The 27,136-nt window shown below is 44.1% G+C and overlaps 1 protein-coding gene across 1 annotated transcript in view; it reads right to left on the minus strand.

Moving 5' to 3' along the window:
• Positions 1 to 3,572: 3,572 nt before the first annotated feature.
• LOC144827556 (enoyl-CoA delta isomerase 2-like) overlaps positions 3,573 to 27,136 on the minus strand; it is a 957,733-nt gene continuing 934,169 nt past the window's right edge. The window contains exon 8 of the mRNA XM_078685819.1: positions 3,573 to 3,853. Coding sequence (XP_078541945.1) covers positions 3,698 to 3,853 — 156 coding nt within the window. The 3' untranslated portion in view covers positions 3,573 to 3,697. The remainder of the gene's footprint in view (positions 3,854 to 27,136) is intronic.

Genomic DNA, 27,136 nt, shown 5'->3' on the forward strand with positions numbered 1-27,136 from the left:
TTCTTTTTAAGGCGGCATTCTCCCTGGCATTCTATGGGGCGCTGAGAATTAGCGAACTTGTGACAGGTTCCAAGTCAGACCTACTAGGCGGCTTGCAAAAGGCTGGGGTGTTGATAAGGGGGGACACCATGTGGGTGACTATCCAGAAATCAAAAACCGACCAAGAAGCTAGGGGTCACACCATAGTTCTGCAAAGGGCCCCCGCCAACCCGTGCTGCCCGGTGAGGCACGTAGAATCACTCCACGGACTATTGGTAGGTTCAGCGGGCAGGGCATTGCTCTGTCACGCTGACGGGAGCCCCTTGACCAGGTATCAATTCAGGAGAGTGTTCGAAATGGGGGTTAGGAAAGCAGGTCTTGACCCTAAAGAGTTTGGCTCTCATTCCTTCAGGATTGGGGCAGCAACTGAGGCGGTGGCGGGGGGCCTCCCGGTGGAAAGAGTGAAGACAATTGGGAGATGGTCTTCAGAATGTTATAAACGTTATGTTCGGATTGACATGCTATGATTACTTGTCACTCACGCCTGGTCTCTTTCCGCTCTCTTACAGTTTCTCAGACCTGTTACGCAGGGGAGGAATTTGTCGTCGGGCACCGCCAATATTCATCGGCACGGAGCGGCGACCAGGAAATCATGAAGAACAATGTCTGGATTGTTGGTCATTCATATGTGAAGCGAGCAGAATGTGTCTTCCTGTCAGGTGATAAGAGGAAAAGGGCGGCACAACTAGGGTTGGACATCACGTTCTTTGGCAGAGGGGGGTTATGTCTTCACGAGTTTAGGGGATTCTTCCAAGGGCTGTTAGCACGCCAGCAGTCTCCACCGTCAGTGGTGATACTTCACCTTGGGGAGAATGATTTGGCAACACTGGGCAGGCGCATCTTGATTGAGGAGATTATCTCAACGGCGGGTTGGATAGCTAGGACCTGCCCCGGGTGCACACTAGTATGGTCACAACTCATACCCTGACTACAGTGGCGGGGGGGTCATTCGGTCAGGGCGTTGAATCACTCGGTAAAGAGGATCAACACACGGTTGGATAGGTTGTTTCGAACCCCCTTGTTACAGTCAATACCTCATGGGTGCATCTGGGGTCACAAGTATTACTTGAAGGACGGGGTTCATTTGACAGAAGAGGGTAATGTCCTATGGTCTGACAATATCTGGGCTTGGCTAGAGGGCTTTGAGAGGAGGAGGGTGTCCTTAGGCAGGGGCTAGAGGGGGAGGCCAGATCGTCGGTTAACAATGCTGGCCTGTGGCGGTAAGGTCATTATCGGTGAGCACATATTTGAGGTCTGAGGGGGCGGGCATCATCCTATGGAGGTTCCCGCCCGGGGGGAGGGGCCTGCGGGCCACTCCCAGTACTCCAGGGGCAAGGTAATATGCAAAGGAGCGCGGGTAGGAGTAGTTCACGCTTTCCTTAGGCTGGTAGCCACCCCGCGCGCGTGGACTCATGACGCCACCGGCGCAGAGTAAGGGCCCTCCTTTAGTGGGTAAATGGAGTTTAGGGCGTAGACCGGGCAACTCCCGGGGTAACACTGCGCATGCGCACTTCTAGGGGGGAGGCGCAGCTTGTAGGACCTGACACCGGTAGTGACCCTGCCATATGGCCAGAAATGTACAAAAATCAAGTGTAGGATGTTTAGTTTAAGCTAGGAACAACATGTATTAGAGTTTTGTTAAGGTCAGGCTCTCAAACTTGTTGATAACAATTGTATAACTGAATGTCCTGCTGATTTTTGTATTCATTGTTGATTATGCAATTAAAACCTTTTTTAATTTCATACTTTAATAAATACGGCCGGGCGACTAGCGCCCGCCTTCCAAAAAGTAAAACACGTCTCGTGTCCACGTTCCTGGGGGTTGGGTGCCGGATTGGGGGGGGAGGCGGCAGCTAGTCGCTGACCATGTGAAAAGGGGGGGCCCTCGGCCCCCCCGCACGCATGGCGGCGCGGCGACCATCTCCCCTCCTTTCCCCGCGTGTCATTCGACGGTGGGGGCGTGCCCTGGGGGTGCGGCCCACTGCCGATTGGCCGGCGGCCCTCCTGACCCGGATTCAATGGAGTGGTTCCGGGTCGGGGGGGCGGGCGATAGGAGGGGCCATCCGGCCCCTCGGGAATAAGAGGTAGGGAGCGCCCAGGAGACCCCCTTGTCCCTGGACGCTCCCTCGCTGAACGTTGTGCCCCGCGTTCGGGGCCTCTTTGTTTTCCCACCCACCATCCCTTGGTACAAAGTTTTAAGCAGTGTTATGTCCGGTTTAATGATAAGTTTCGAAGGTACGGACCACGGGAGAGAGTGGGCTGTTGGTGTATTTTGTGATCTGTTGTTTAGGAATTTTTCCCCTTTGTAGCAAAAAGATGTGTGAAGTGAACTGTATTTGAAGCTATGTGTCTTTAGGCCTTTTTTCCCTTTATAGCTAGACGTTGATATTGTGATTTTGAGAAACATGAGTGAACCAAATTGTAATTTAATGCCATGTGTCGTTAGGCCTTTTTTCCCTTTTAGCTATACGTTGATACTGTTATTTATTAGCCAGTGTAGTTGTCCTTTAGAATTTTTCCATAGGTCGTCGTATTTATTAGGTATGGGGCATGCGGTAAGGTCATTATCGGTGAGCACATATTTGAGGTCTGAGGGGGCGGGCATCATCCTATGGAGGTTCCCGCCCGGGGGGAGGGGCCTGCGGGCCACTCCCAGTACTCCAGGGGCAAGGTAATATGCAAAGGAGCGCGGGTAGGAGTAGTTCACGCTTTCCTTAGGCTGGTAGCCACCCCGCGCGCGTGGACTCATGACGCCACCGGCGCAGAGTAAGGGCCCTCCTTTAGTGGGTAAATGGAGTTTAGGGCGTAGACCGGGCAACTCCCGGGGTAACACTGCGCATGCGCACTTCTAGGGGGGAGGCGCAGCTTGTAGGACCTGACACCGGTAGTGACCCTGCCATATGGCCAGAAATGTACAAAAATCAAGTGTAGGATGTTTAGTTTAAGCTAGGAACAACATGTATTAGAGTTTTGTTAAGGTCAGGCTCTCAAACTTGTTGATAACAATTGTATAACTGAATGTCCTGCTGATTTTTGTATTCATTGTTGATTATGCAATTAAAACCTTTTTTAATTTCATACTTTAATAAATACGGCCGGGCGACTAGCGCCCGCCTTCCAAAAAGTAAAACACGTCTCGTGTCCACGTTCCTGGGGGTTGGGTGCCGGATTGGGGGGGGAGGCGGCAGCTAGTCGCTGACCATGTGCTTTTGCTAATCTGAAATGATCTACTTGCACTCAGTTTCATATTGAAAGTTAGGAGACACTTTAACACGGATCCCTGGTTTTTGCCCACACAAATCCTTCAAGGATTTGTGGAGGGGAACAGGTTCGAAAGAGGATTCGTGCACGGTTTTACTGTTTGATAAAACAAAAAACTGCCTTACGAAATTGGAAAGTAAAAATGACCAGGATACCAATATGAGCAGGTGGTAATGGCCTTTCCTCAGGGCAGTTTTACTATCCGCTAAAGCTCTGAAGGAAGCCATTAGTTAAAGCAATGCATGTATATTCAACCAAGGACTCTTGTATGGTACCTCCTTCCCATCAATCTTTTATTGCTGAGTGGACACCCTTGAGAGATGAAGAATGTGCCCACTTAATGGCGTTAGAAAAATACATTTGTAGGTGTCAATTCTTGAGGGAGCTCAAGTGCAGATCACAGTTTTGACCTTTTTTGCAAAAATCTCTCCATGACTTTCAGACTTCCCCCCGTTGCCAACGTTCGGATGAAGCACTCAGACTCCTGGGCAATGACCTCGTGAAGTTTGTCCTTCCATATTCCTCTGATCAACTGCTTCGAAAGAGCCAGGGTCTGAAACAACAAGCACAAGGAGGCAATGTAGAACTGTTCTGTTTAAGATACCTCTGAGTATTCTTAGACTGTTGCTTTCAATTTTTCTGGACCCTTGTATATGTCAAAATACTAGCATTTTAAGTAACTGAAAGGCATAAATTGCGACTGATGGATTAAAACTATGGCCCTAATGCATCATTGTTGCCGTTTGCGATTCCTAAATTGTGAAAATTAAGGAATCGCAATTTAGAAATCGCAAACGGCAATGCATGAAAAAGTCGCATTTTTTTGCGATTCCTTATTTTTCCTTAATTGCGATTCACAATTTGCGAATCGCAATTAAGGAAAACCTTCCCATTGATTCCTATGGGCCAAAAGGCCCATAGGATTGAATGGGAAGGCATTCACATTTTGCGAATTTCATTTTGCGAATCGCAAAATGTGAATGCAATTTCAAAGGTGCAGGGGGGTTCCAAAGAACCCCTCCCTGCACCCCTGAAATTTTACTTTAAGTGCAATTTACACACACACATGCCCTAAGGACATGTGTGTGTGTAAATTAAAACTTTCAAAAATGTAATTTGTGCATATTTGAACGTTTTCGGTAAATTAGCATGAAGTTCAACTTCATGTTAATTTACCCCTTCCAAATTGCGAATTCGCAATTTCAAAATGATCATGCATTGCATTTAAGAAATCTGAAATTGTGATTTCTTAAATGCAATCGCAATTTTAGAAATCGCAACGTAGTTGCGATTCCTAAAATTGCGAAAAGCATGATGCATCCCAAATTTGAGAATTGCATTCGCAAACGGCCGAAAATTGCGATTCGCACCGTTTGCGAATGCAATTCTCAATGATGCATGTGGGCCTATGGACCGCTTTACAAGCCCATCACTTTATTTGCTGCACCGCCAGCGCAATGGGCTTGCCCATATTTACAAGACCATGTAAAGTCACCCTGTGTGACTTTTCATAGTCTTGTAAATATGTGCCCCTTACACGCATTCCTTTACGTGAAAGGGGTGTTGCTGTGGGTGTTCCCAAGCAACATCCATGGACCGTGACACATTCCCAGATTTACAACATTTTGTAAACCTGGAAATGCGTCAGAATTCTACGCCTCCGTAGAGGAGGAATAGGAGTGGCACAACGAGGAAAAATACTTTTATTTCTCTTCATTTTTTTCTCTTTCTATGCATGGAAAGGAAAACATTGCATCAATGATTGCTTTTTTGCAAAAAGTTGTCCCTTTCTGCACAAAAACAATTCTCCCCACATTGCAGGCACCCTTGCAAAATTACGCAAGGGGGGCCTATGCTGGCGCATGGTAGCCAATTGTGCGCCAGTGAAGGGGAAAGCACACAGATGCGTCGTATTGTTGTTAATATGACCCATTCATGTGCTTTGAAAATGACGAAGCTCGGCACAGCAGAATAGCTTGCTGTGACATTTTCTTGTAAGTGAGGCCCTATGAATGAATGAATGACGTAACTTGTAAAGCACACAGCTACTTAGAGAGTGTCCCGGCACAGCAACATGTGATAAGGAGAGGATGGAAAAAAATTACTGGTTGAAGAGATGCATTTTTAATAGCTTGCAAAAAGTGGTCTCATTTACAAGACTCCTGAGTTACACAAGAAGGAAGTTAAACATTTTGGCAACACAGGAAACATTCTCCCATAATCCTTGTTTTCTTTTAAAGCAGAGGAACATTATCAAATGAGCTTTGCTAAACTGTAGGTCCATATTTGGCTGGAATTCCTGAATTCTTTTGTTTAGATAGAGAAGGCCAGAGTTATGGTAAGCTGGGTGAGCAAGCATTAATGCTTTAAACCTGATTCTCATGTGGACTGGTAGCCAATGCAGTTGGTTAAGATAAGGTGATGTCGGTGAGATCGTTTTAAAATTGAACAGCAGACGAGCAGCCGTCTCTGCCCTCAGCAAACAATTTTTGTGGCTTTTGCAATACATGCATGCTAAAATGTCCAGTACTGTATATTATTTAGATGTAAGTGTATAGCAGTTTAACAATGGTGGTGAGCTCAGTGCCCTCTTTATTCATATTGTGTAATTGGCCTTGTTGTGTTGCAGTTGAGCTGCCAGGTGACATGGCAAATTCAGTGTGCTGTGTGAGACAGATAAATCTATTGAGTTGCAAAGTCTGATTGCAAGGATTCTGCCTGCTAAATACAGTGGCATAACAATAACCCCACAACCCCCGTGATGCGGGAGGGGGGCGAGCTATAGGGGGCCTCCTCAGGCACTATGCAGGGGAGGCAGCTGAGAGCTCCTGACTGGTTCTGGAGCGTAGCCGGGGGCCTCTATATACTTTGCAGAGGGGCTCCCTCAAGTTTTGTTACGCCACTGGCTAAATATTCATGAGGCAAGATTACATCTACAAATCTAATAAACCAGATGCAAATGTTAAGATGGAGGCATGCAAGCCAAGGGACAACAGAGACATCTACAAAATCACATTGATGAACAGTCATTATTATATATCCATGGTCCTGAAGACAACAATAGTTGCAGTGTCAAGAAAAGTAGCTCTTTGAGAATGGTAAATTGTTTGAGCTTGCAGCATTCCATTGGACCACTGATCACCACAGGAATCTTTCTTGAATTGGAAACTATTCATAATTTAACTTTGCAAATGGTTCGCAAGTATAACATGTTTTGAGACTGCATGGTGCTCACTAGCAAATCACATTGCTTGCAAATTGCAAGAATGGAGTAAGTGTCTCTTTGCCATCCCTTTGCATTGCAATGCATAAGAATGTTACCATTTTGAGACACAAAGACATCCACAGCGTGCAATGCCATTTTAATACTTTGTGATTTGTGTTTTTAATCTCATGAAGCGTACTGTTTCTCCGGGTAGGGTAACCCAAAAGTATAGGGTGTTCTCAGCCCTGGGTTTGTATGTTTACAATAAAATACCTCTGGGGATTAAATATTAAGCCAATCGACACACTATGCAAGACAAAGAAAGTAGATACATTGGCACCCACCCTTATGAGTTGGCTAATGAGTTCCTGTCAAGTCGCTCCACCAGAGATCAGGTGAGTTGATACACTGGCAAGATCCCTCAATGGGGAATCAGTAACATTGGTAAATTAAAGATATGATCCACATAAATTCCCCAACAGGTAATCAACCTGCTGGGTAATTTATGTGGCTCATATTTCTCATTTCCAGTGCTAATGTCATAAGTAATGCGGGGGGCCATCAGTGGGTTACCTGGAATGTGAAAAGTTCTCAGGCATTAGTGTGCTTCCTAATGAAATTGCAAGAACAAAACACATAAATGAAAACAGCTGAGCACTTTTGAGACATGTAAAGATCTATTTTGACTACGAAAAAAGGCAGCATGTGAAAAATAAAGATACAAAAAAATGTGGAAAGGTGTCAGGGTTTCTAGTTCTCAAAACCTACAAGGGAGGTGAATGCGTTGTTTTTATTCAGCGGCATGGGGAGGGTTCCATGGGTGGCAGTTAAGATTTGAATTTGTGCACAAGGCACCTAATAAAATAAGCTTTTACCTACCTCATAATTTTGGTGGTTATTTCCATTATCCATGTACACTCTTCCATAAATTTCAAGGAATGATTTTCCGGGGGTCTCCGACTAGTGAGACGTATTATTTAATTTATGAGTTTTGCGTTACCCAAGATAACATGACATTACCAACCCTCCTGTGATTTGCTGGTGCCACCCCATACCTTAATGGCACTTGGCAGTTACCTATATAATATCTGTAAGTGATAAGGAAGATTCCTGGAATTTCTGTCAGTCACATGGGTGTGACTGCTCAAAACCTCTGGAGTGGTGAACAAGAATCTGCAGGTTCAAGACAGTACCATAGAGAAGAATAGAAAACGCAAAACTTTCTTTTGACTTGGGCTGTCCAGATGCATGTTATACCAGTTTCTGATGTCTGAACATCTGACCTCAGAAGAGCCACATCATGATTCTGATTCTTTGCTGTTTAAATGAGTCAAAAACCTACCTTTTCTTAGCAAGGTTTGTTAATAATGAAGTTAGAAAGGGTCCAAAAATTCAGCACAAAATGGGTGTTTAGTTTCTTCCATGATAATTAGATCATGCAAATTACCAATGGCATATTTTGAAAGCAGATCATTAAAGGGTTATCCTTATTTAAAAATGCAAGAATTCTATTTTGGAATATGCCATTTGATTCCTTATATGTTTATTAAAACATGTTATATCGCAATAAACTTGCTCAAAGTAATAGCCGTACTCAAAGATTATGTTTTTTTGTTAACTAAGGAGATAACTACATGATTTCCAAAACTATTTTGTACTGATTTTGACCCTTTTGAAGCTGGAGAGAGCGTTGCTCCTCTCAGATAGCACATACAGCCTTACAGAAGTAAGTGTGGTTGCACTCAGACAAAGGAGCAGATAACCGTTTACAGGTTTGTGCCCTCAGTAAGACTGTTTTCAGTAAAGCCACATAGGGTGTATGTCTGAACCTCGCATGTCATTACCACGTGTCCATTTCCACGCATATGCCTTTATCTCGCATGCCTTTACCATGCAAATTGTTACCTTGCATATACCTGTACCATGTATGCCTTTACAATGAAATGTAAGTGCTTTGTAGATAAGGATAAAGCCTTTATATCTTTATCTGTATCTCTAAAGCTACCTAAGGTTTAGTCTTCCCCATTGCCATAGAAGATAAACTATAAACTCAATGAGATAAAAAAAAGAAGGAACCACTGAGGAGCACTTCTGGACCTAGTCAGAGGTATGAGCAGGGCCACTGGAATTATGCGACTGTTTGGCTGCATCGACTTTCGCACTTATACATTTTCTGCATTTGCCACATAATCCATCCTCTTCTGCGTAATCTGCACATTTAAACAAAAAAAATCTTGTTTATAGCTCAAACGGCTCAAATCCTACCAAAATGCACTGACAAGTGTTACAGCGTAGTGGGAGGCCCTGCGCAAATCTAGAATGGTCACCTGTTACTTATTGCTTAATGTGGGTATTAAATTGGTACTAATGGTGTGCAAACCCCTCTTGCCTCTTTCTCCACCACTGCACCTCTCTTACCTCGTTCTGCATTTCTGTTGCTTCTTTCTGTACCTTTCTTTTTTCTGTACTTCTTTTGCCTCTTTCTGATAATCTCTTCCACTTTCTGCACCTTTCTTGCCTATTTCTGCACCTATGTTGGTTCTTTCTGTACTGCCCTTGCTTCTTTCTGCCCCTCTCTTGTAAATTTCTGCACCACTCTTCCCTCTTTCTGTATCCCCTTTTCTCTCATTCTGCACCTCTGTTGCCTGTCTGCACCCCTGTTCTTTCTTTCTGCATCTCTTTTGCTAGTTTCTGCAACTCTCTTGCCTCTTTCTGCATCCCTCTTGCCTCTTTCTGCACGTACGTTGGTTCTGTGTGCAGTTCTCTTGCTTTTTTCTGCATCTCTCTAGATTTTTTCTACACCCCCTGCCTCTTTCTGCACCTCTGTTGCTTCTTTCTACACGTATCTGGCTTCTACCTTTTAATTTACAGATTAATAGAGTGTGCTATTTGAAAACACAGGTATTCAAGTATTTGTATGTTTATTTTTATGTAACATGGCACTAGGTAAAAACAGAGACACACGCATGTATACCTTCACAAACTTTGTCAGACTTACAGCAGTGATATATTTAGGATTGCTGTTATATATGTGGAATGCCTAACATTTTGAGCAGTCAATGAATAATGAACCTTCAAGAGGAAAGTGAGGGTTAAGACATCTTGGGAGAAAGATTAGTGATTACGCTACTTTGTATGAGTCTGTTGTAAAGTACAGTCGAAGTAGGCTTCTTTCTATAACTCTGTTGGTTCTTTCTGCATAGCTCCTGCTTCTTTCTGCACCTTTCCTCCTCTTTCTGCACCTCTCGTCCCTCTTATTGCACTTCTCTTGCGTCTTTCTGCACCTTTCCTTCTCGTTCTGGACATGTCCTACCTATGTAGGCATAGTTAGAAATTAGCATTTAAAAAACCTTAGAAATTCACTGAAAAAAACATAGCTTTCAGGGACATCATAGTTAGGAATTAGCATTTTAAAAAAACTTAGAAATTCACTTAAAAAACCATAGGTTTCAGGGACGTTATAGTTAGGAATTAGCACTTAAAAACCTTATGAAATCCGTGAAAAAAACAGAGGTTTCAGGGACGGTATAGTTAGGATTTAGCATTTAAAAAACCTTGGAAATTCACTGAAAAACAAACAGGTTACAGGGACGTTATAGTTAGGCTGACATTTCACTTGTACAAAACCAGAGACATTTGGCAGTCATCACTCATGACATGGTCAGTGACATCACTGATTACATCTCAAATACCATCACTCATGACATCATCCAGTGACTGAGTGTTTATAAAATTTTTAAGAATGAAGCCTAACTATAACATCCCTGAAACCTGTGTTTTATCAGTGAATATATACATATATATGTATATATATTTTATATATATATATATATATATATATATATATATATATATATATATATATATATATATATATATATATATTCATCACACAAAAGATTGCTCTTGCGGGGAAAGCCTCTCCTGGTGAATCTCCGATTATTTCATGAGCGTGCAGCAAGCGCGATGATTAAACCCTGTCCCAATCACGTTCCAGCCAAACATGTTTCGGGCCACCGCCCTTGTTCACTGGCTACAGGAAAACAAGAAAACGCGCTGAAAATGCAGTTACGTATTTTATTCAAATTTATGCCCCACCCTCAACGGGCTCCTAGGCACTATGGTATTAGTAGTCCTGCATTGCAATTAACACCCCAGTGGGTTTCAGTGTCAGTCTCTTTGTTGTGCCAAAATTAACAAACCCCAGTGGGATGACAGAGTCTTCACCTTCACGCTCATTGCCAATATCCAAGGTCTCATGAAATGACACACACCAGTTTGGAACCACACCGTGGCAGTCCCGGTTCCACCATGTCGTGGCGGGCAGTCCCCTCGACTGAGCCAGCCGAACTAAATTCATCACACAAAAGATTGCTCTTGCGGGGAAAGCCTCTCCTGGTGAATCTCCGATTATTTCATGAGCGTGCAGCAAGCGCGATGATTAAACCCTGTCCCAATCACGTTCCAGCCAAACATGTTTCGGGCCACCGCCCTTGTTCACTGGCTACAGGAAAGCAAGTAAACGCGCTGAAAATGCAGTTACGTATTTTATTCAAATTTATGCCCCACCCTCAACGGGCTCCTAGGCACTATGGTATTAGTAGTCCTGCATTGCAATTAACACCCCAGTGGGTTTCAGTGTCAGTCTCTTTGTGGTGCCAAAATTAACAAACCCCAGTGGGATGACAGAATCTTCACCTTCACGCTCATTGCCATTATCCAAGGTCTCATGAAATGACACACACCAGTTTGGAACCACACCGTGGCAGTCCCGGTTCCACCATGTCGTGGCGGGCAGTCCCCTCGACTGAGCCAGCCGAACTAAATTCATCACACAAAAGATTGCTCTTGCGGGGAAAGCCTCTCCTGGTGAATCTCCGATTATTTCATGAGCGTGCAGCAAGCGCGATGAAAAAACCCTGTCCCAATCACGTTCCAGCCAAACATGTTTCGGGCCACCGCCCTTATTCACTGGCTACAGGAAAGCAAGAAAACGCGCTGAAAATGCAGTTACGTATTTTATTCAAATTTATGCCCCACCCTCAACGGGCTCCTAGGCACTATGGTATTAGTAGTCCTGCATTGCAATCAACACCCCAGTGGGTTTCAGTGTCAGTCTCTTTGTTGTGCCAAAATTAACAAACCCCAGTGGGATGACAGAGTCTTCACCTTCACGCTCATTGCCATTATCCAAGGTCTCATGAAATGACACACACCAGTTTGGAACCACACCGTGGCAGTCCCGGTTCCACCATGTCGTGGCGGGCAGTCCCCTCGACTGAGCCAGCCGAACTAAATTCATCACACAAAAGATTGCTCTTGCGGGGAAAGCCTCTCCTGGTGAATCTCCGATTATTTCATGAGCGTGCAGCAAGCGCGATGATTAAACCCTGTCCCAATCACGTTCCAGCCAAACATGTTTCGGGCCACCGCCCTTGTTCACTGGCTACAGGAAAACAAGAAAACGCGCTGAAAATGCAGTTGCGTATTTTATTCAAATTTATGCCCCACCCTCAACGGGCTCCTAGGCACTATGGTATTAGTAGTCCTGCATTGCAATTAACACCCCAGTGGGTTTCAGTGTCAGTCTCTTTGTTGTGCCAAAATTAACAAACCCCAGTGGGATGACAGAGTCTTCACCTTCACGCTCATTGCCAATATCCAAGGTCTCATGAAATGACACACACCAGTTTGGAACCACACCGTGGCAGTCCCGGTTCCACCATGTCGTGGCGGGCAGTCCCCTCGACTGAGCCAGCCGAACTAAATTCATCACACAAAAGATTGCTCTTGCGGGGAAAGCCTCTCCTGGTGAATCTCCGATTATTTCATGAGCGTGCAGCAAGCGCGATGATTAAACCCTGTCCCAATCACGTTCCAGCCAAACATGTTTCGGGCCACCGCCCTTTTATTTATTTTATTTTTATTTATTTTATGGTTTTTGTAAAGCGCGACACTCGTCCCATGGGACATCACGGCGCTGTAAATCAAAAGGAAACTGCTGGGACTGAATTGGGGAGTTAGTTTTTAGGAAAAAGGTTAGTTTTTAATTTTTGGCGGAATTGAAGGTAATTTGTGGTGTGTCTGAGGTCTACGGGTAACTCATTCCATCTTTTGGCAGCCAGGTATGAGAAGGCGCGACCGCCAGTTTGTGCCTTGTAGATACGCTTAGATTTAGCCAGCGCCAGGTGGTTTGATCTTAGGTTCCTGTTGGGGATGTAGAACTCAATTTTCTCTTGGAGAATGAGGGGGCCCGTTTTATGAAGGGCTCTGTGTGCATGACAGAGTAGTTTGAAAGTGGCCCTCCGACGCATTGGTAGCCAATGGAGTCTTTTGAGGCATGCGGATGCCGAGTCTCGCCTACCTTTGTTACATACCAATTTGGCTGCCTGGTTCTGGAGGACCTGTAGGCGGGAGAACAGTTGTTCGTTCATCCCTTCGAACAGGGCATTGCCATAATCCAGGCGGCTGACTAAGAGGGCTTGAGTGACAGTGCGTCGGCAGTCCAAGGGTATCCAGGAAAAAAATTTTGCCAGGAGTTTAAGTATTGCGAATCCCTTGCCCCAAAGTGAACGGATGTGGTCCTTCATGGACACGACATCGTCCATAATGATGCCGAGATTCCTGGCATGCTGTTTTGGGGTGGGAGCTGATCCCACTGAGGGTGGCCACCATGTAGCGTTCCATGTGAGTTTAGCTCCTCCAAACAGAAGTATCTCTGATTTGCCGGCATTTAGCTTTAAGCAATGGTTGCGCATCCAGTCTGCCATTTCGGAGAGACAGCCGTGTAGCTTTTCTTTTGCTGTCTCTGATCCCTCATCCATTTTCACCATCAGCTGTGTGTCGTCGGCATAGGAACATATGCCGATGCCCCACTTTCTTCCAATGTCTGCCAGAGATGAAACGTAGACATTGAAGAGAGTGGGGCTCAGTGAGGCCCCTTGTGGGACTCCACAGCTGATGGGGTAGGGTTTTGAGTGGAATTGGCCCATGTGAACTGCTTGGCTGCGATTGCTGAGAAATGATTTAATCCAGCCTAAAGCTGTAGCTTGCACTCCTTTGCTTAGGAGGATATTTAAAAGGCGGTCGTGTGACACCGTGTCAAACGCTGCTGACAGGTCGAGCAGTATCAGAGCCACAGATCCTCCTTGATCTGTGATGCATCTCACACTGTCCGATACTGCCAGCAGCGTTGCCTCGGTGCTATTGTTGGCTCTGAAGCCGGTCTGGGTGGGGTCCAGGAGTGAGTTGTCTTCCAGATATCGGGACAATTGTGTGTTAACCAGTTTTTCCAAGGCCTTGGAGAGGTAGGGGAGCTGGGAGATAGGCCTGTAATTCTCTGGATTGGTGATGTCGGATCCGGCTTTTTTCAGAAGGGGAGTCACGGATGCGTGCTTCCAAGTTTCAGGAAAAGATGCAGTGGTGAGCGATTGGTTAAAAAGTTTGGTAATAAAGGGGCAGAGCGTTGGTGCGATTGTGGAAAACACAAAGTGGGGGCATGGGTCCGCAGGAGAGCCTGATTTAATTGTTTGTAGTACAGATAGTACCTCGGTTTCGGAGACTGGTTGAAAACTTGTTCACTGGCTACAGGAAAGCAAGAAAACGCGCTGAAAATGCAGTTACGTATTTTATTCAAATTTATGCCCCACCCTCAACGGGCTCCTAGGCACTATGGTATTAGTAGTCCTGCATTGCAATTAACACCCCAGTGGGTTTCAGTGTCAGTCTCTTTGTTGTGCCAAAATTAACAAACCCCAGTGGCATGACAGAGTCTTCACCTTCACGCTCATTGCCATTATCCAAGGTCTCATGAAATGACACACACCAGTTTGGAACCACACCGTGGCAGTTCCGGTTCCACCATGTTGTGGCGGGAAGTCCCCTCGACTGAGCCAGCCGAACTAAATTCATCACACAAAAGATTGCTCTTGCGGGGAATGCCTCTCCTGGTGAATCTCCGATTATTTCATGAGCGTGCAGCAAGCGCGATGATTAAACCCTGTCCCAATCACGTTCCAGCCAAACATGTTTCGGTGGAACCGGGACTGCCACGGTGTGGTTCCAAACTGGTGTGTGTCATTTCATGAGACCTTGGATAATGGCAATGAGCGTGAAGGTGAAGACTCTGTCATCCCACTGGGGTTTGTTAATTTTGGCACAACAAAGAGACTGACACTGAAACCCACTGGGGTGTTAATTGCAATGCAGGACTACTAATACCATAGTGCCTAGGAGCCCGTTGAGGGTGGGGCATAAATTTGAATAAAATACGTAACTGCATTTTCAGCGCGTTTTCTTGCTTTCCTGTAGCCAGTGAACAAGGGCGGTGGCCCGAAACATGTTTGGCTGGAACGTGATTGGGACAGGGTTTAATCATCGCGCTTGCTGCACGCTCATGAAATGATCGGAGATTCACCAGGAGAGGCTTTCCCCGCAAGAGCAATCTTTTGTGTGATGAATTTAGTTCGGCTGGCTCAGCCGAGGGGACTGCCCGCCACGACATGGTGGAACCGGGACTGCCACGGTGTGGTTCCAAACTGGTGTGTGTCATTTCATGAGACCTTGGATAATGGCAATGAGCGTGAAGGTGAAGACTCTGTCATCCCACTGGGGTTTGTTAATTTTGGCACAACAAAGAGACTGACACTGAAACCCACTGGGGTGTAAATTGCAATGCAGGACTACTAATACCATAGTGCCTAGGAGCCCGTTGAGGGTGGGGCATAAATTTGAATAAAATACGTAACTGCATTTTCAGCGTGTTTTCTTGCTTTCCTGTACCCAGTGAACAAGGGCGGTGGCCCGAAACATGTTTGGCTGGAACGTGATTGGGACAGGGTTTAATCATCGCGCTTGCTGCACGCTCATGAAATAATCGGAGATTCACCAGGAGAGGCTTACCCCGCAAGAGCAATCTTTTGTGTGATGAATATATATATATATATATATATATATATATATATATAAAATCAACAAAATGCCCTGAGCATTAGGAAATCACTGGACAATGCTCTGCCCTCCAGCTCTGAATTTCAGCATGCCTTCATGCTCCATTTAATTAATCAATTTGCCGACGTGTTTCAAGGTTACAACACCCCTTCATCCTGGGCTGCATAAATGACACCTGAGATTCGCATCAATTTCATTTCCGGTTCATTTTATTTCATTTCAAGCCCCCTGTAGGCGTGTGCTAAGTGCAACGTCATTCCAGTATCACTCTGGGACTTGAAGTCCTTAATGCGATAAGTAATGATTTCCTAATGCTCAGGGCATTTTGTTGATTCTACATTGCACACGGCGGCCCGGCCGTGAGGAAAGCACCATCGCCTGCTTAGAGAGGAATGTGACTACCAGCTGGGCGAGGCTGAAGATACAAACAGATTGTGACTTTCGTGGCACAGTGCTCTTCGATTATACAAACATGCCTGAATGTGACATTGACCTACTAAAGGGATTTAAAAGACAAGCATAATTTTAAATGTACACTTGAACTTACTTAAAGCAAACATTACTTATCGCATTAAGGACTTCAAGTCCCAGAGTGATACTGGAATGATGTTGCACTTAGCACATGCCTACAGGGGGCTTGAAATGAAATAAAATGAACCGGAAATGAAATTGATGCGAATCTCAGGTGTCATTTATGCAGCCCAGGATGAAGGGGTGTTGTAACCTTGAAACGCGTCGGCAAATTGTTTAATTAAATGGAGCGTGAAGGCATGCTGAATTTCGGAGCTGGAGGGCAGAGCATTGTCGAGTGATTTCCTAATGCTCAGGGCATTTTGTTGATTATAGATATATATATATATATATATATATATATATATATATATATCAATGTAGCTCCTCCTCGATTCTCTAGACGTCTCAAGCCACAGCCTCGCACACCAGCAAACAAGGGAGACGGACCACAAACGAATCAGCATAGATTGTTTATTCACAGAGATCAGCTACGCGTTTCAGGCAAGTTTTGCCCTTGATCACGCTGCAACATGGAACTAGACGAAATGCTTTTTATGTGCATATGCAGTGTTAAAGAAACACCCCCTCACAATGACATCATGTATCATGTGATAGATAAACAGTGAATAGATACTACCACTGAATGTTATAGCATTGTAAACAGCACATATTAATATTACTGGATAAATCCAAGTGTTCTTCAAAAAAACATAAGGAATTTAAAATATAAACACACATCATAAGGGAAAAAAAGGGGGGGAAGGGGAGGGGAGAGAGAGATAAAATAACTGTATAAATACATTAAATCTCTTCTATATATATATATATATGTGTAAAATATATACACTTACCTGCAAAATGTTTTCATTTTTTCTATAAAGGTAAGCATGATAAAGGTATATGCATGGTAAAAATGTGTTTGGAAAGGCATGCATGGTAAAGTCATATGCTAGAATACCATACATTCATGGAGGTAATTCATAATTTAAAAGGTAATTTCACTGAGGATTTTGTTATAGTTGAAAGGCATATATAGACAGCAGTTACCACATGAACCTATTGACACATGTGGCAGCTTAAATACCTTTGGGGATCAGCTGAAGATTTGGCAGTATTTGTGATACTACATATGAGATAAAGTGATAGTTCAATTTCTAAAATGATTGATAAGACAGAAATAGGTACCCAAGTTAAAAACTCTTCCTTAAAAGAAGTTATGGTGATTTTGTGAATTGTCAAAATATCTATTAAATCAGTTTAGTAACTGTGTGTCAAAGTTAGAGGTTCCGGTGCTGGTACCAATAGACAGAGGGTGAAAAGAACAAGGAATGATCACCTCAGGGTTTAGTTAATAGTCACTACACATGTTATACCATTCTCTCTATGAGTCAGTTTGCTAACTACAAACATTATTAGTAACCAGTTGAAAAATTGTGAAAAGTAAGACCGGAAGAGCATTTTGTTTAAAACAGATCCAAAGTTAGTGCAATTAGCTTCTAATTACTAAGGTTCAGTGGCTCACGGAATGCTCTATGGTGATGCATTCATTAAGTATATGGCAGAGTTTCAATGCATAAATCCCAAAGGTATTGGGGGAGCATGTTTCTGGGTTGGCTGGGTGAACAATGGTTTCTCAATGGTTTCTTTTTCAAGACCCTTTAGATTCTTCTAACCAACTTAGCATTTCAATGTGGGAATACCTGGAGCTGGGTTTATACACAGAGACAGAGGGGTAGAAAGAACAATTGTGTAGAACATTTTGAAAGAAGTGTCACAGGTGAGGTGTAGAAGTCAAGGTTGTTCATTTATCCTCTTAAAGTTGGGTGGCTCACCCTTTTTTACACAAACTGGATGATGGCAAGTCAGGATCCTTTGGTTCTAGAAACTGTGAGGGAATAAAGATTACAGTTTATGGAAAAAACAGTTCATAGAAGAAGGCCCCAGGTTTTAAAGTTCTGTATAGAGGAAAGGCTTTTAGCGGAGCTGGAAGTTCAGGAATTATGATTAAAAGAAGCAAAATAAAAGTGGCTCGTAAAGGTTTGTAAGCAGCATATTTCTATTAAAAAAGAAGTACGGAGGGAAAGTTAAAATGGAGGGGGCTGCTCAGGGACATTCTGCATAAAGGTGATTGGTTGACCAAATTAGAAGGAAATGTTTTTGCCAATTGCTATTTGGGAACATTTCCATATGAATTTGTAGTTCCAATGGCCAGAAGAGATGTGGCAATTTTGCAGTCTTCTTTTTAGCCTATCTTCCATCTCATGGTGCTTCACAAATTTGCCACGTCCAGTGCTAGGTTTGTTAAGAGTGAGGGTGTCAAACTTATAATTTATCTGTACAACATTCTGATAATGAGTCAAGATAGATATTTGTTAATGCAGCAAATGTATATGACAGTAAAGCTTCTATAAAGTCTAGTTTATTTAATGAGCACATTGTCAAGCTTGGTTCAGGAGACTCAGTGGCCTATTTATGAGAGCCCTGCATCACTTTTACTGCACATAAAGTGATACATTTTGGATGCAGGGCTTTCATGCAGATTTCCGATGCTAGGCAAAGCCACACTGTGTGGCTTTAAGTGGCCTCATATATCATGGGATAAGGCGACTCAGCGCAAATCGATACTTTGCCTGCCTTACTCTACGCCCGGAATGCATTCCATGGACATTGAGGTGGGTTTTCCCACGCAACACCCACAGATTTTGACGCTGCCTCAGATTTACAAAGTGATGCAAACCTGGGAAATAGTCAAATCCATATGCACCCCAAAGTGAGGGGTAACGAGGAGAAATATGTTCATTTAGTCTTGTTGTTTCCCTCTTTCCATGTGTGCTGCATTCTGTAGCACACATGGAAAGAGGAAAATGCCTAATAGGATTTTTTTGTGCAGGAAGATGCCCCTGCAAGAGAGGCACCCTTTCACCATGGCGCAAGGGTGCCTACATTGGCCCTAGGCTGCCAAAACCTCACCAGAGAGGACAGGAATGCCCTGTTTGCTTAAACACGGTGCATTCCTGCCCTTTCTTGTTGGCATAGGGCAGTACAGCAAGGTGCGTTGCTGTGCTGCCCTATGCCAAAATTCCTAAAATGAGGCCCTCAGTATTTAGTTTTTCTGCAAAGATTTTCAATCCATTGAAAAGAATCTGGAGAGAAATAAGAAATGTTTTGTCTTTAAGATTTCACTGGGGATATTGGCATGTAATATGTCTCCTTTTGTCTAATTTCTGAGTTGTTTTCCAGGATCATAACCTTATGATGGCCAACGTATCAGAACATGTTGGGGGAACCCATGTTCAAAGGGCCAAGCAGAATTGTCTTAAGGTATTTTTGGAATTATTGTCTCCAGAGATTAATTTTAGTAGAGCATATTCTATTTCTGAGGAATGATGTTGTGGATTGGTTCTCGAGAGCCTTTTAGTAATCAAGGAATTGAAAATTGAACACAGTAAATTTACGGGTGATTTAGAGAGTGTGGAACACTTTTTGGGGTGACCTATTTGTAACTAGCTGGAATGCTTAGGTCAACAATTTTTTCAGCTAGCAACTAGACCTGAATCTGCGGGGCTAGATGCTTTCCTTCAAGATTGGAATGCCAATCACACCTTATTTCATTTTCCCCAATCGCAATGATAACCAAGCTGACATTGATTGTCCATCATTGGTTATGAGTAATGTTGGAATTGTCTGTAGATTGTTTATTGTTACTTCCAGGCTTTTGTGAACTTCCCCTGAGCCCTTCAGTAGTGTTTCATGATTTAGTGGTTGGAGGAGATTTGTTTCTGATAGCATGGAGAAATCCAGGAGATTACGGGAAATGCCTGTACTTTCAGCTGGCACAGCAAAATTCATAGACCTGGACACCAGAAACTAAGAGGGCTTATAGACTTCATGGCAGAAATAATTTTGATAGTGTGTGGAAAGGGGGTTTGATCCGGTTTCAGTTGAAGTAGTGCAAGAAGTCAATTGTTTGAGAATGGTCTCTCATACAGGAAGCTGAATAGGTATCAAAGCCTCCAGGGAGATGCAACTTTCTGTGGGATGTGTGAAAGGCCCTTACACTTTTGTAAAGTTTGGATCTTGTAATATCGTGAGCAGTGCTGGGCACTAGGACCTGCCCGTCCAAGTTGTAATGTAGGTTGGAGGGGCGTAACAGGAGGAGCCTAGATGGGAAGAAGGCAGATAGTAGGCAGGGCATGAAGGGAAGTGGAGGGAATAAAGAGCTCCTGAAACTTACCACTGTGTCTGCGTGGTTTGTGGCCCCTGGACACTACAAGTCTAACTTAAATCTGTCTTTTAGGGTACTTATTATGAAGCTTACAATGTTATTATGTTTAATGTATAAGAGGAGGGTTTTAGATTGTAGGAACACTTGATGTAACAAGTAGGATTTTGAATCCAGATGAATTTGTTTTGATTTAACTTAAAGGAGAACAATACATTCTTCAACAACTTTTTACCCCTTGTTGCAGGATAATTCATTATTATGTGTTGTTCAGTGTGTGAAGGTGCATGAGAGTCTTGACCTGTAAGACCTTCTGGTGTAACACAATCATTAATCTTGTTCAAAACAGCACATAAGGCTGTTTCATCTCCAACTGTGAGAGGAATATCAGCATCTAAGACGTTCATTATGGGGGTTGAGCTCAGGACATAAAATGTTGTTGAGACTGTACAAGACATGGTATGTTTAAATAATTTTATTTCAAATATGTTGAGAGTGCTGCGGAACATATGGTGGCAAGGCTTTGAAGTTGCATACTGTTGGCCTCTGTGGCTTGCCATAAAATAATAGGATTTTCCATAGCATGGTAAACAGAAAATCTGGAATTTAATGAAGATACAGAAGCCATTATTATCCCTCCCTTGTTTTCCCTCCTCCCTGGACTAATGTATTTTTGTTTTCAGTATGAAGAGGAGATGTGAAGTAATCCAAGTCGAGAAGACATATAGAGAAGGAGGATCAATGTTTTTTTGTGATCTGCTACTACACTTCAGACTTTAGTCCATGAAGATGTTGCTGTTTGTTTACACCAAACTACAGAAAGTAAATTGTGCAACATCACTGCTTTTAATGTGTTTCGAATGTTGAAAGAATTCCAAATTCCTTTCTTGCTGCTGTTGTGAGCTGCAGAAATAATGGAAATGGGTATAGTATTGACCTCTGTGTCTTTAATAAAATTCAGAATTTCAAATCAACATGCTTCAGATAATGTACATTATCCAATGACCTTCACTCATTCGAAAGAGAAATACTGTTTGATTGTCATCTACTACCAAAAATATAGAAAGTCTTAAATTGGAAAAACTATATTTTTTAAATCTGTGACCTGAATGCCATGTACGATTGGATGGAGTGAACCAAAAACTGGAGGCATGTGGTCACCTTTTTAACAGAGGGTGTGTTTCAAAATGGAAGATTTTTTGGGGTTTAGTTTCTGCAGCTCCGGTTTTGAAAGATGTTAAAAAAAAGTACAATGAGATTCCAGAATGAACTACTGGAATCTGCTGAGGCAGAAAAGAAACATAATGACATTTCAGAAAACACATTGATGATTTTGAATGAGAAATGAATGTCAACATGTGGATAGGTGCATGTTTTTAAGTGATATAGTTTTTACATGTGACATGAGATAACATTTGGTGATGTTACTCCTATTCATAGTTTAATGAAAAATTAATCAAGGCAATCAAGTATGCAGTAGTTCCACAACAAATACCAAATTAATGTACTTTTTAAATTAGTATTAGCATTAATATTAGTCACACTGTCTATCATGTGGTTCTTTTATGAAAGGTGAGGTACGTACAATGCTAAGAAACCTTTGAGTTAGGCGGAGATGTAGTTCTATAGAGTGAAAGACATGACTCCTTTTATATACAAACTTGAATGTGCACTTAGGTGATATGGGTATCAAAACTGTGCGTTGTCAGTATCTGAAAGATAAATGGTGCACTATAGCCTTTGCTTCAAGAGTGCTTCCATCTGCTGAAAGCATTTATTCCATGTTTCTAATGGAAGTGTTCGTTCCTGTCCAGTGAAGCACTATAAGACATACGTGGAGTTGGAGGACTCATAAGCCATATGTTTTCTGTGAAAAGTCAGTATCACAGGAAAACGACAGCGACATTAGTGAGGTTACTGGCTATGTATGAATGCAACTTTCTTAGTAAATGTGCTCCTGGTAAAACATGAAAGGACCACGTTTATTTCAAGATTACCTTTATAGTTTCAGGTTGTGTACTTGCAGTTGTCGAGAGACCTGGGGTAACAAAAGGCATTGTGTCTAAACACGAGAGGTTGTCAGCCATAAAAAAAGACAAAGTGGTCTATTCCAATAGCCACTCACGTCCATAAATCAAGTTTAGGGGTGTAAGTGACAGGATTTATGGCTGCTAGGTTTTCACAAATAGTTAAACTGTAAGCTGATTTACTTCTATGTAATTGTAGGCTACAGCTTCATATAATTATGTAGGAGTAGATCCAAGACACGGGTGGGAAGTGGCAGGATCAGTGTGTGGTTTGCCTTGTGAGTTTGTGCATATTTCTAAACACTTTTCTGACCCTTTCCTACCCATTGAAAGGTCAGAGCTTTGCTCCTACATCGAGAGAGAGTACATCCATTTCTAGTTCAGGGTGGAAAGAAGGCAATGGAATTCTCCTAGACTTGCTTGCGGTACAGGGAAAAAGTTTCTCTATATATTTTTCCCATGAAAGAGAAAAGGCAAAATAATTTTTTTTGCTGTACTTCGGACTGCCTTTTGGCATTTAGAATTGTATCCTGTGTACAAGTCTGCATTGGAGAAATAGCAACAACAAAAGAGATTCCCCAAAGCATGCATGAAAGCTGCGTCTGGTGCAACATTCCAGGAATACCACTGGCAAAGTTTATAAATTGGATATCTGCAACCATGGGCAGGAGTTCTGGATTGTTTTTCCCCAGACCTATTGTCTTTATTATTGCTTGTTTGTGTGTGTGATTATGAGAGTGTTGCAAGAGTGTAAAAACGCAAAGGTTTTACACTGTCTGGCCCGTATTACGTATGCAGCACATTTTTCTTGTTATTACTCGGTGCACCTTTCAAAAGTGAAAATGCTCCGCATTGTAAGTGAATGCACTGCCCCCAGGGCGGTTGCAAAGGCATGCTGCCCTGGGGTCAATGCATTCAGTTGAAAAACTGAGTGGCTGCTTTGAAGCCGCTCTGTGTTTCACTGTGGAGGCTGTCATGTCGTGGCAGCAATAACGACTGACAATATATGCGTGTTTAGAAGAACTTTATTCCTACATCTGCTCCTGACCCTGTCCCTACTCTAACCGCCCGTTTCCTGTCGTTGCCCCTCCTCTTCCCTCCACCCCTAGACTCCTCCCATTCCAGCTACTAGACTGCATACAACATCACATCTCCCCCTTTGTTAACAAAACGACAAAACTGGAGTTATTCCTAGTCCATTTCCTCAATTAGTCTTCTTGGCTTGAGTATGTCTCGTCGTGGTCTGAGACATGGTCCAGAGTCTGTAGGTGCACTCTCCGGTGACCCTTCACCTCTCAGAATGGGACTGAATTGACTTAGTCTGCTACCATCATGTGGTGCTGTGTCCTTTTCAAATGCTTCTTTCAGGCCTAGCGTGCACTTCTGAAAGTGAGACACATTTCGAGTAATTCGTCTTTGCCCGGACTCGGCAGTGATCATGGTGCCTTTCTGCTGAGTGATAGACAGGGGCTCATTCTTGAATCAACAGTCTGTCTTCTTGGTTTGCTCCTGTTTCACTAGTACCCAATCTCCAATCTGGAGAGAGGGAGACTTTGCGCGCCTTCTTGCATCCGCATACGTCTTCATCCTGTTTTTCTCCGCTTGATCAGTTCTCGCTGTTTCTTGATGGGTGCGAGTCGGGGACACTGGTGCTAGAGCTCCTTCCCATGTCGGGATCCTTGTCCCGATAGGTCGCCCGAGCATGAGGGTGGCAGGACATTTCCCAGTGGTGGCATGTGGGGTGGTCCTGTATGCTCGTAGCACTTCATTTAGAGCTGTTTGCAAGTCCTTTTTCTCGAGCGTGGCCTGCTGGAAGGTTTTCTTGAGTGTGGCCATAAATCTTTCAATGGTGCCATTGGCTTGCGGCCACAACGGCGTAACCTTTCGATGTCGAAAGTTTAGATGCTTCGCAAATTCATGGAAGTCATGACTATTGAATGGTGGACCATTGTCTGTTTTGAGTTCTTTGGGAACACCCCATGCAGCAAATACCTTGTCCAGCACGGCAATTGTGCTGGACGCATTTGTGGAGGGCACAAACCGAGCTATCAGAATCTTGAATACTCGTCGATGATAGCCACTACATACCGGCCTGATTGGCGGGGTCCATAGAAGTCCATGGCCAATTCCTGCCATACCCCTCCTGGCAATGGAGTCATTTGAAGAGGAGCTGGAGGTTCTCCGGATCTTACCAGCTGACATTGAGGACAGTCTTTCAAGGTGAGCTCAACCATTTGATCTAGTTGCGGGAACCATACCCTCTCTCTCAAAGCTCTCTTGGTGGCAACTACTCCACGATGACCCTCGTGTGCGAGGTTGACTACTCCTTGCCGTAGCTGCCTCGGGATTACGATCCGATGGTCCCTCAGTAGGAGCCCATCTGAGGTGGTTGACAGCTCATCACTGACCTGTCGGAAGGCTTGCATTTCTTGGCGTGTTTGAGGATCGCCCGCTTCATCCTCACTCTCGTGTCTCCAACGATGCGTGCGCAATCGGCGCATTACTTTTTGTAGGATATTGTCTTGCACCGTCGCATCTTTGATAGCGTCTATTGGGACTGCCGGTGGTCGGGCTACATCTACCACGAAGTGAATATACTCCTCAGCTATCGAGGAACGTGACTCCTGAGATGCCTGCGGGTGTCTGGACATGTAGTCCGCTGGGTTCTCACCCTTCCCGGGTTTGTGAATGATGGTGAACGTGTATTCTTGCAGTCTCAGACCCCATCTTTCAATGCGGGGCGGCATCTTGGCTTTGGGGTTGCCAAAAATGGTGACCAGGTCCTGATGATCGGTGATCATGGTGAAGTGCTTGCCGAAGATAAACACATGAAAATGTTCACAGGCCCACACTACCGCAAGGCTTTCTTTCTCGGGTTGGGAGTAGGCCCTTTCGGTGTCAGACAGGCTGCGGCTGGCATAAGCCACAATGTGGCGCTGGTCCGTGACATCATCATATTGGGCTAGAATGGCTCCCAGACCTACAGGACTGGCGTCTACTGTTATTTCTGTCTTCCGCTTGGTGTTGAAGTAGGCCAAATTGTCCGCCGATTCCACTGCTTGTTTGATCTCTTGGAAAGCTCTCTCACACTGAGGGCTCCACTCGAACGGTTGTCCTTGTTTCGTGAGGGCACGAAGTGGATGGCTAATGGTTGGGTAGTCCTTGATGTATCTGGAGCAGTAACTGGCCATTCCAAGAAATGATCGAACGTCGCTGACGTCTTGAGGACTCTTGGTGGTGTTAAGAGCGGTGACTTTCTCGGGGTCGGGCTTCATTCCTGCCCCTGAGAACACATGGCCAAAGAACTTGAGAGTGGATTGGTGAAATTCACACTTGTCTTTGTTCAATGTTAAGTTCGCCTCCAGGAGAGCATGGCACACTCGATCCAGGGCTTGGTCATGTTCTTGGGTGTTGGATCCATAGACCAGTATGTCATCACTGTAATTTAGTGAATTCGGGATGTGCCTGATGGTTTGGCGTATGACCTTCTGGAATATTTCGGCTGCCGAGGAGATTCCGAAGTTTAGTCTTTTGTATCGGAATAGGCCCAGGTGAGTTGCGAACGTTGTGATGTATCTTGATTTCTCGTGTAGCTCAAGCTGATGGTAGCCCTTGTAGAGGTCCAGCTTCGAGAATACCCGGGCCCCATTTAAGGCCGCTATCATGTCGCTCAGGTATGGTCCTGGATGTCTCTCTCGTTCTATGGCTGTGTTGGGAAGCCTCATGTCCACACATAACCGTACTTTCTCAGGGGTGCCTTTCTTGGGAACGATCACGACTGGTGATACCCATGGTGTAGGACCATCCGTTTTCTCAATGATATCTGCCTGAAGTAGTTCTTGAATCTCGTCTTCCACTGCCTGCTGAAGTTGGAAAGGTACTCTCCTTGGGTGTTGAGCAATGGGGCGCACCTGATCATTTATGTGTAATCGAATTAGGCACTTATTCATCTTGCCAAGTCCGCTGAACAGTTTTGGGAATTTTCGGACGATGTCCGGATTAGCCTGTACTTGATATAGTATTTCTACCAGTCTAAGTCTCTCTGCTGTGGGCAGGCTGAGGAGGCAGTCAGCCTCTGGTCCTTCAATGACATGAATGTAGGCCTGTACTGCTGTGGATTCATGTTTGAGTGTTGTTGCAAATTTGCCTAGACAGGGGAGTGGTTTTCTTGCCATCCAGGTGAACACCCTGACATGTGCGGGGCTCAAAGCCGGCGGCGGCCTCATTTTCTTGTATTCGGTCACGGGCATGTAGTTTAGTGATGCCCCACTGTCAAGTACAAATTTGGTGGCATGAGTCCCCACTTCAATGTCTAACGGAGGATACCTCTTTAATTGGTCTGGGTCAGCCACCATGCATATGTATTCATCTGTATACGTCGTTTCTCTCGAGTTTGATCTTGACTCTCTCGACGAAGATCTTCTGATCCATTGGGATCTGTGTGATTCTTTGCTGGAGCGTGATGACCCGAAAAAGTCAAGGGTGGCAGGGTGTCACTTTGACACCCTGTTGCACCCCTGATTAGTGCTTAGGGCATGTATGTGTGCCACATGGCACAGGTGTACATGCACAGATTTGCATATACACAGGTATTTGTTATTTACCACCTACTAATAGTTGGTGGTAAATAACGAATCCTTAAAGCCCTGTGGCACTGTTTACAGTGCCACCTACATCTCAAAATACAGATTCGGCAATTTTACCGATTCGGTAAAATTACAGATTCTGTATTTTGAGATGCCATACATCTCAGTATCCAAATACTGGTCGGTAACGGCCGAAAATCGGTATTTTCGGCCGTTACCGACCGGTATTTGGATACCTACATCTGGTCCTTTGTACCTAACCGGGGCACAGAGCATTGCCATTCACATAAAATGTGGGTTCTTTTGGGGTAGTTTTCAAATGTTGGGTGATTTC

The sequence above is a fragment of the Lissotriton helveticus genome, chromosome 4_1 (genome assembly GCF_964261635.1).
Source record: "Lissotriton helveticus chromosome 4_1, aLisHel1.1, whole genome shotgun sequence".
Taxonomy (NCBI): Eukaryota; Metazoa; Chordata; class Amphibia; order Caudata; family Salamandridae; genus Lissotriton; species Lissotriton helveticus.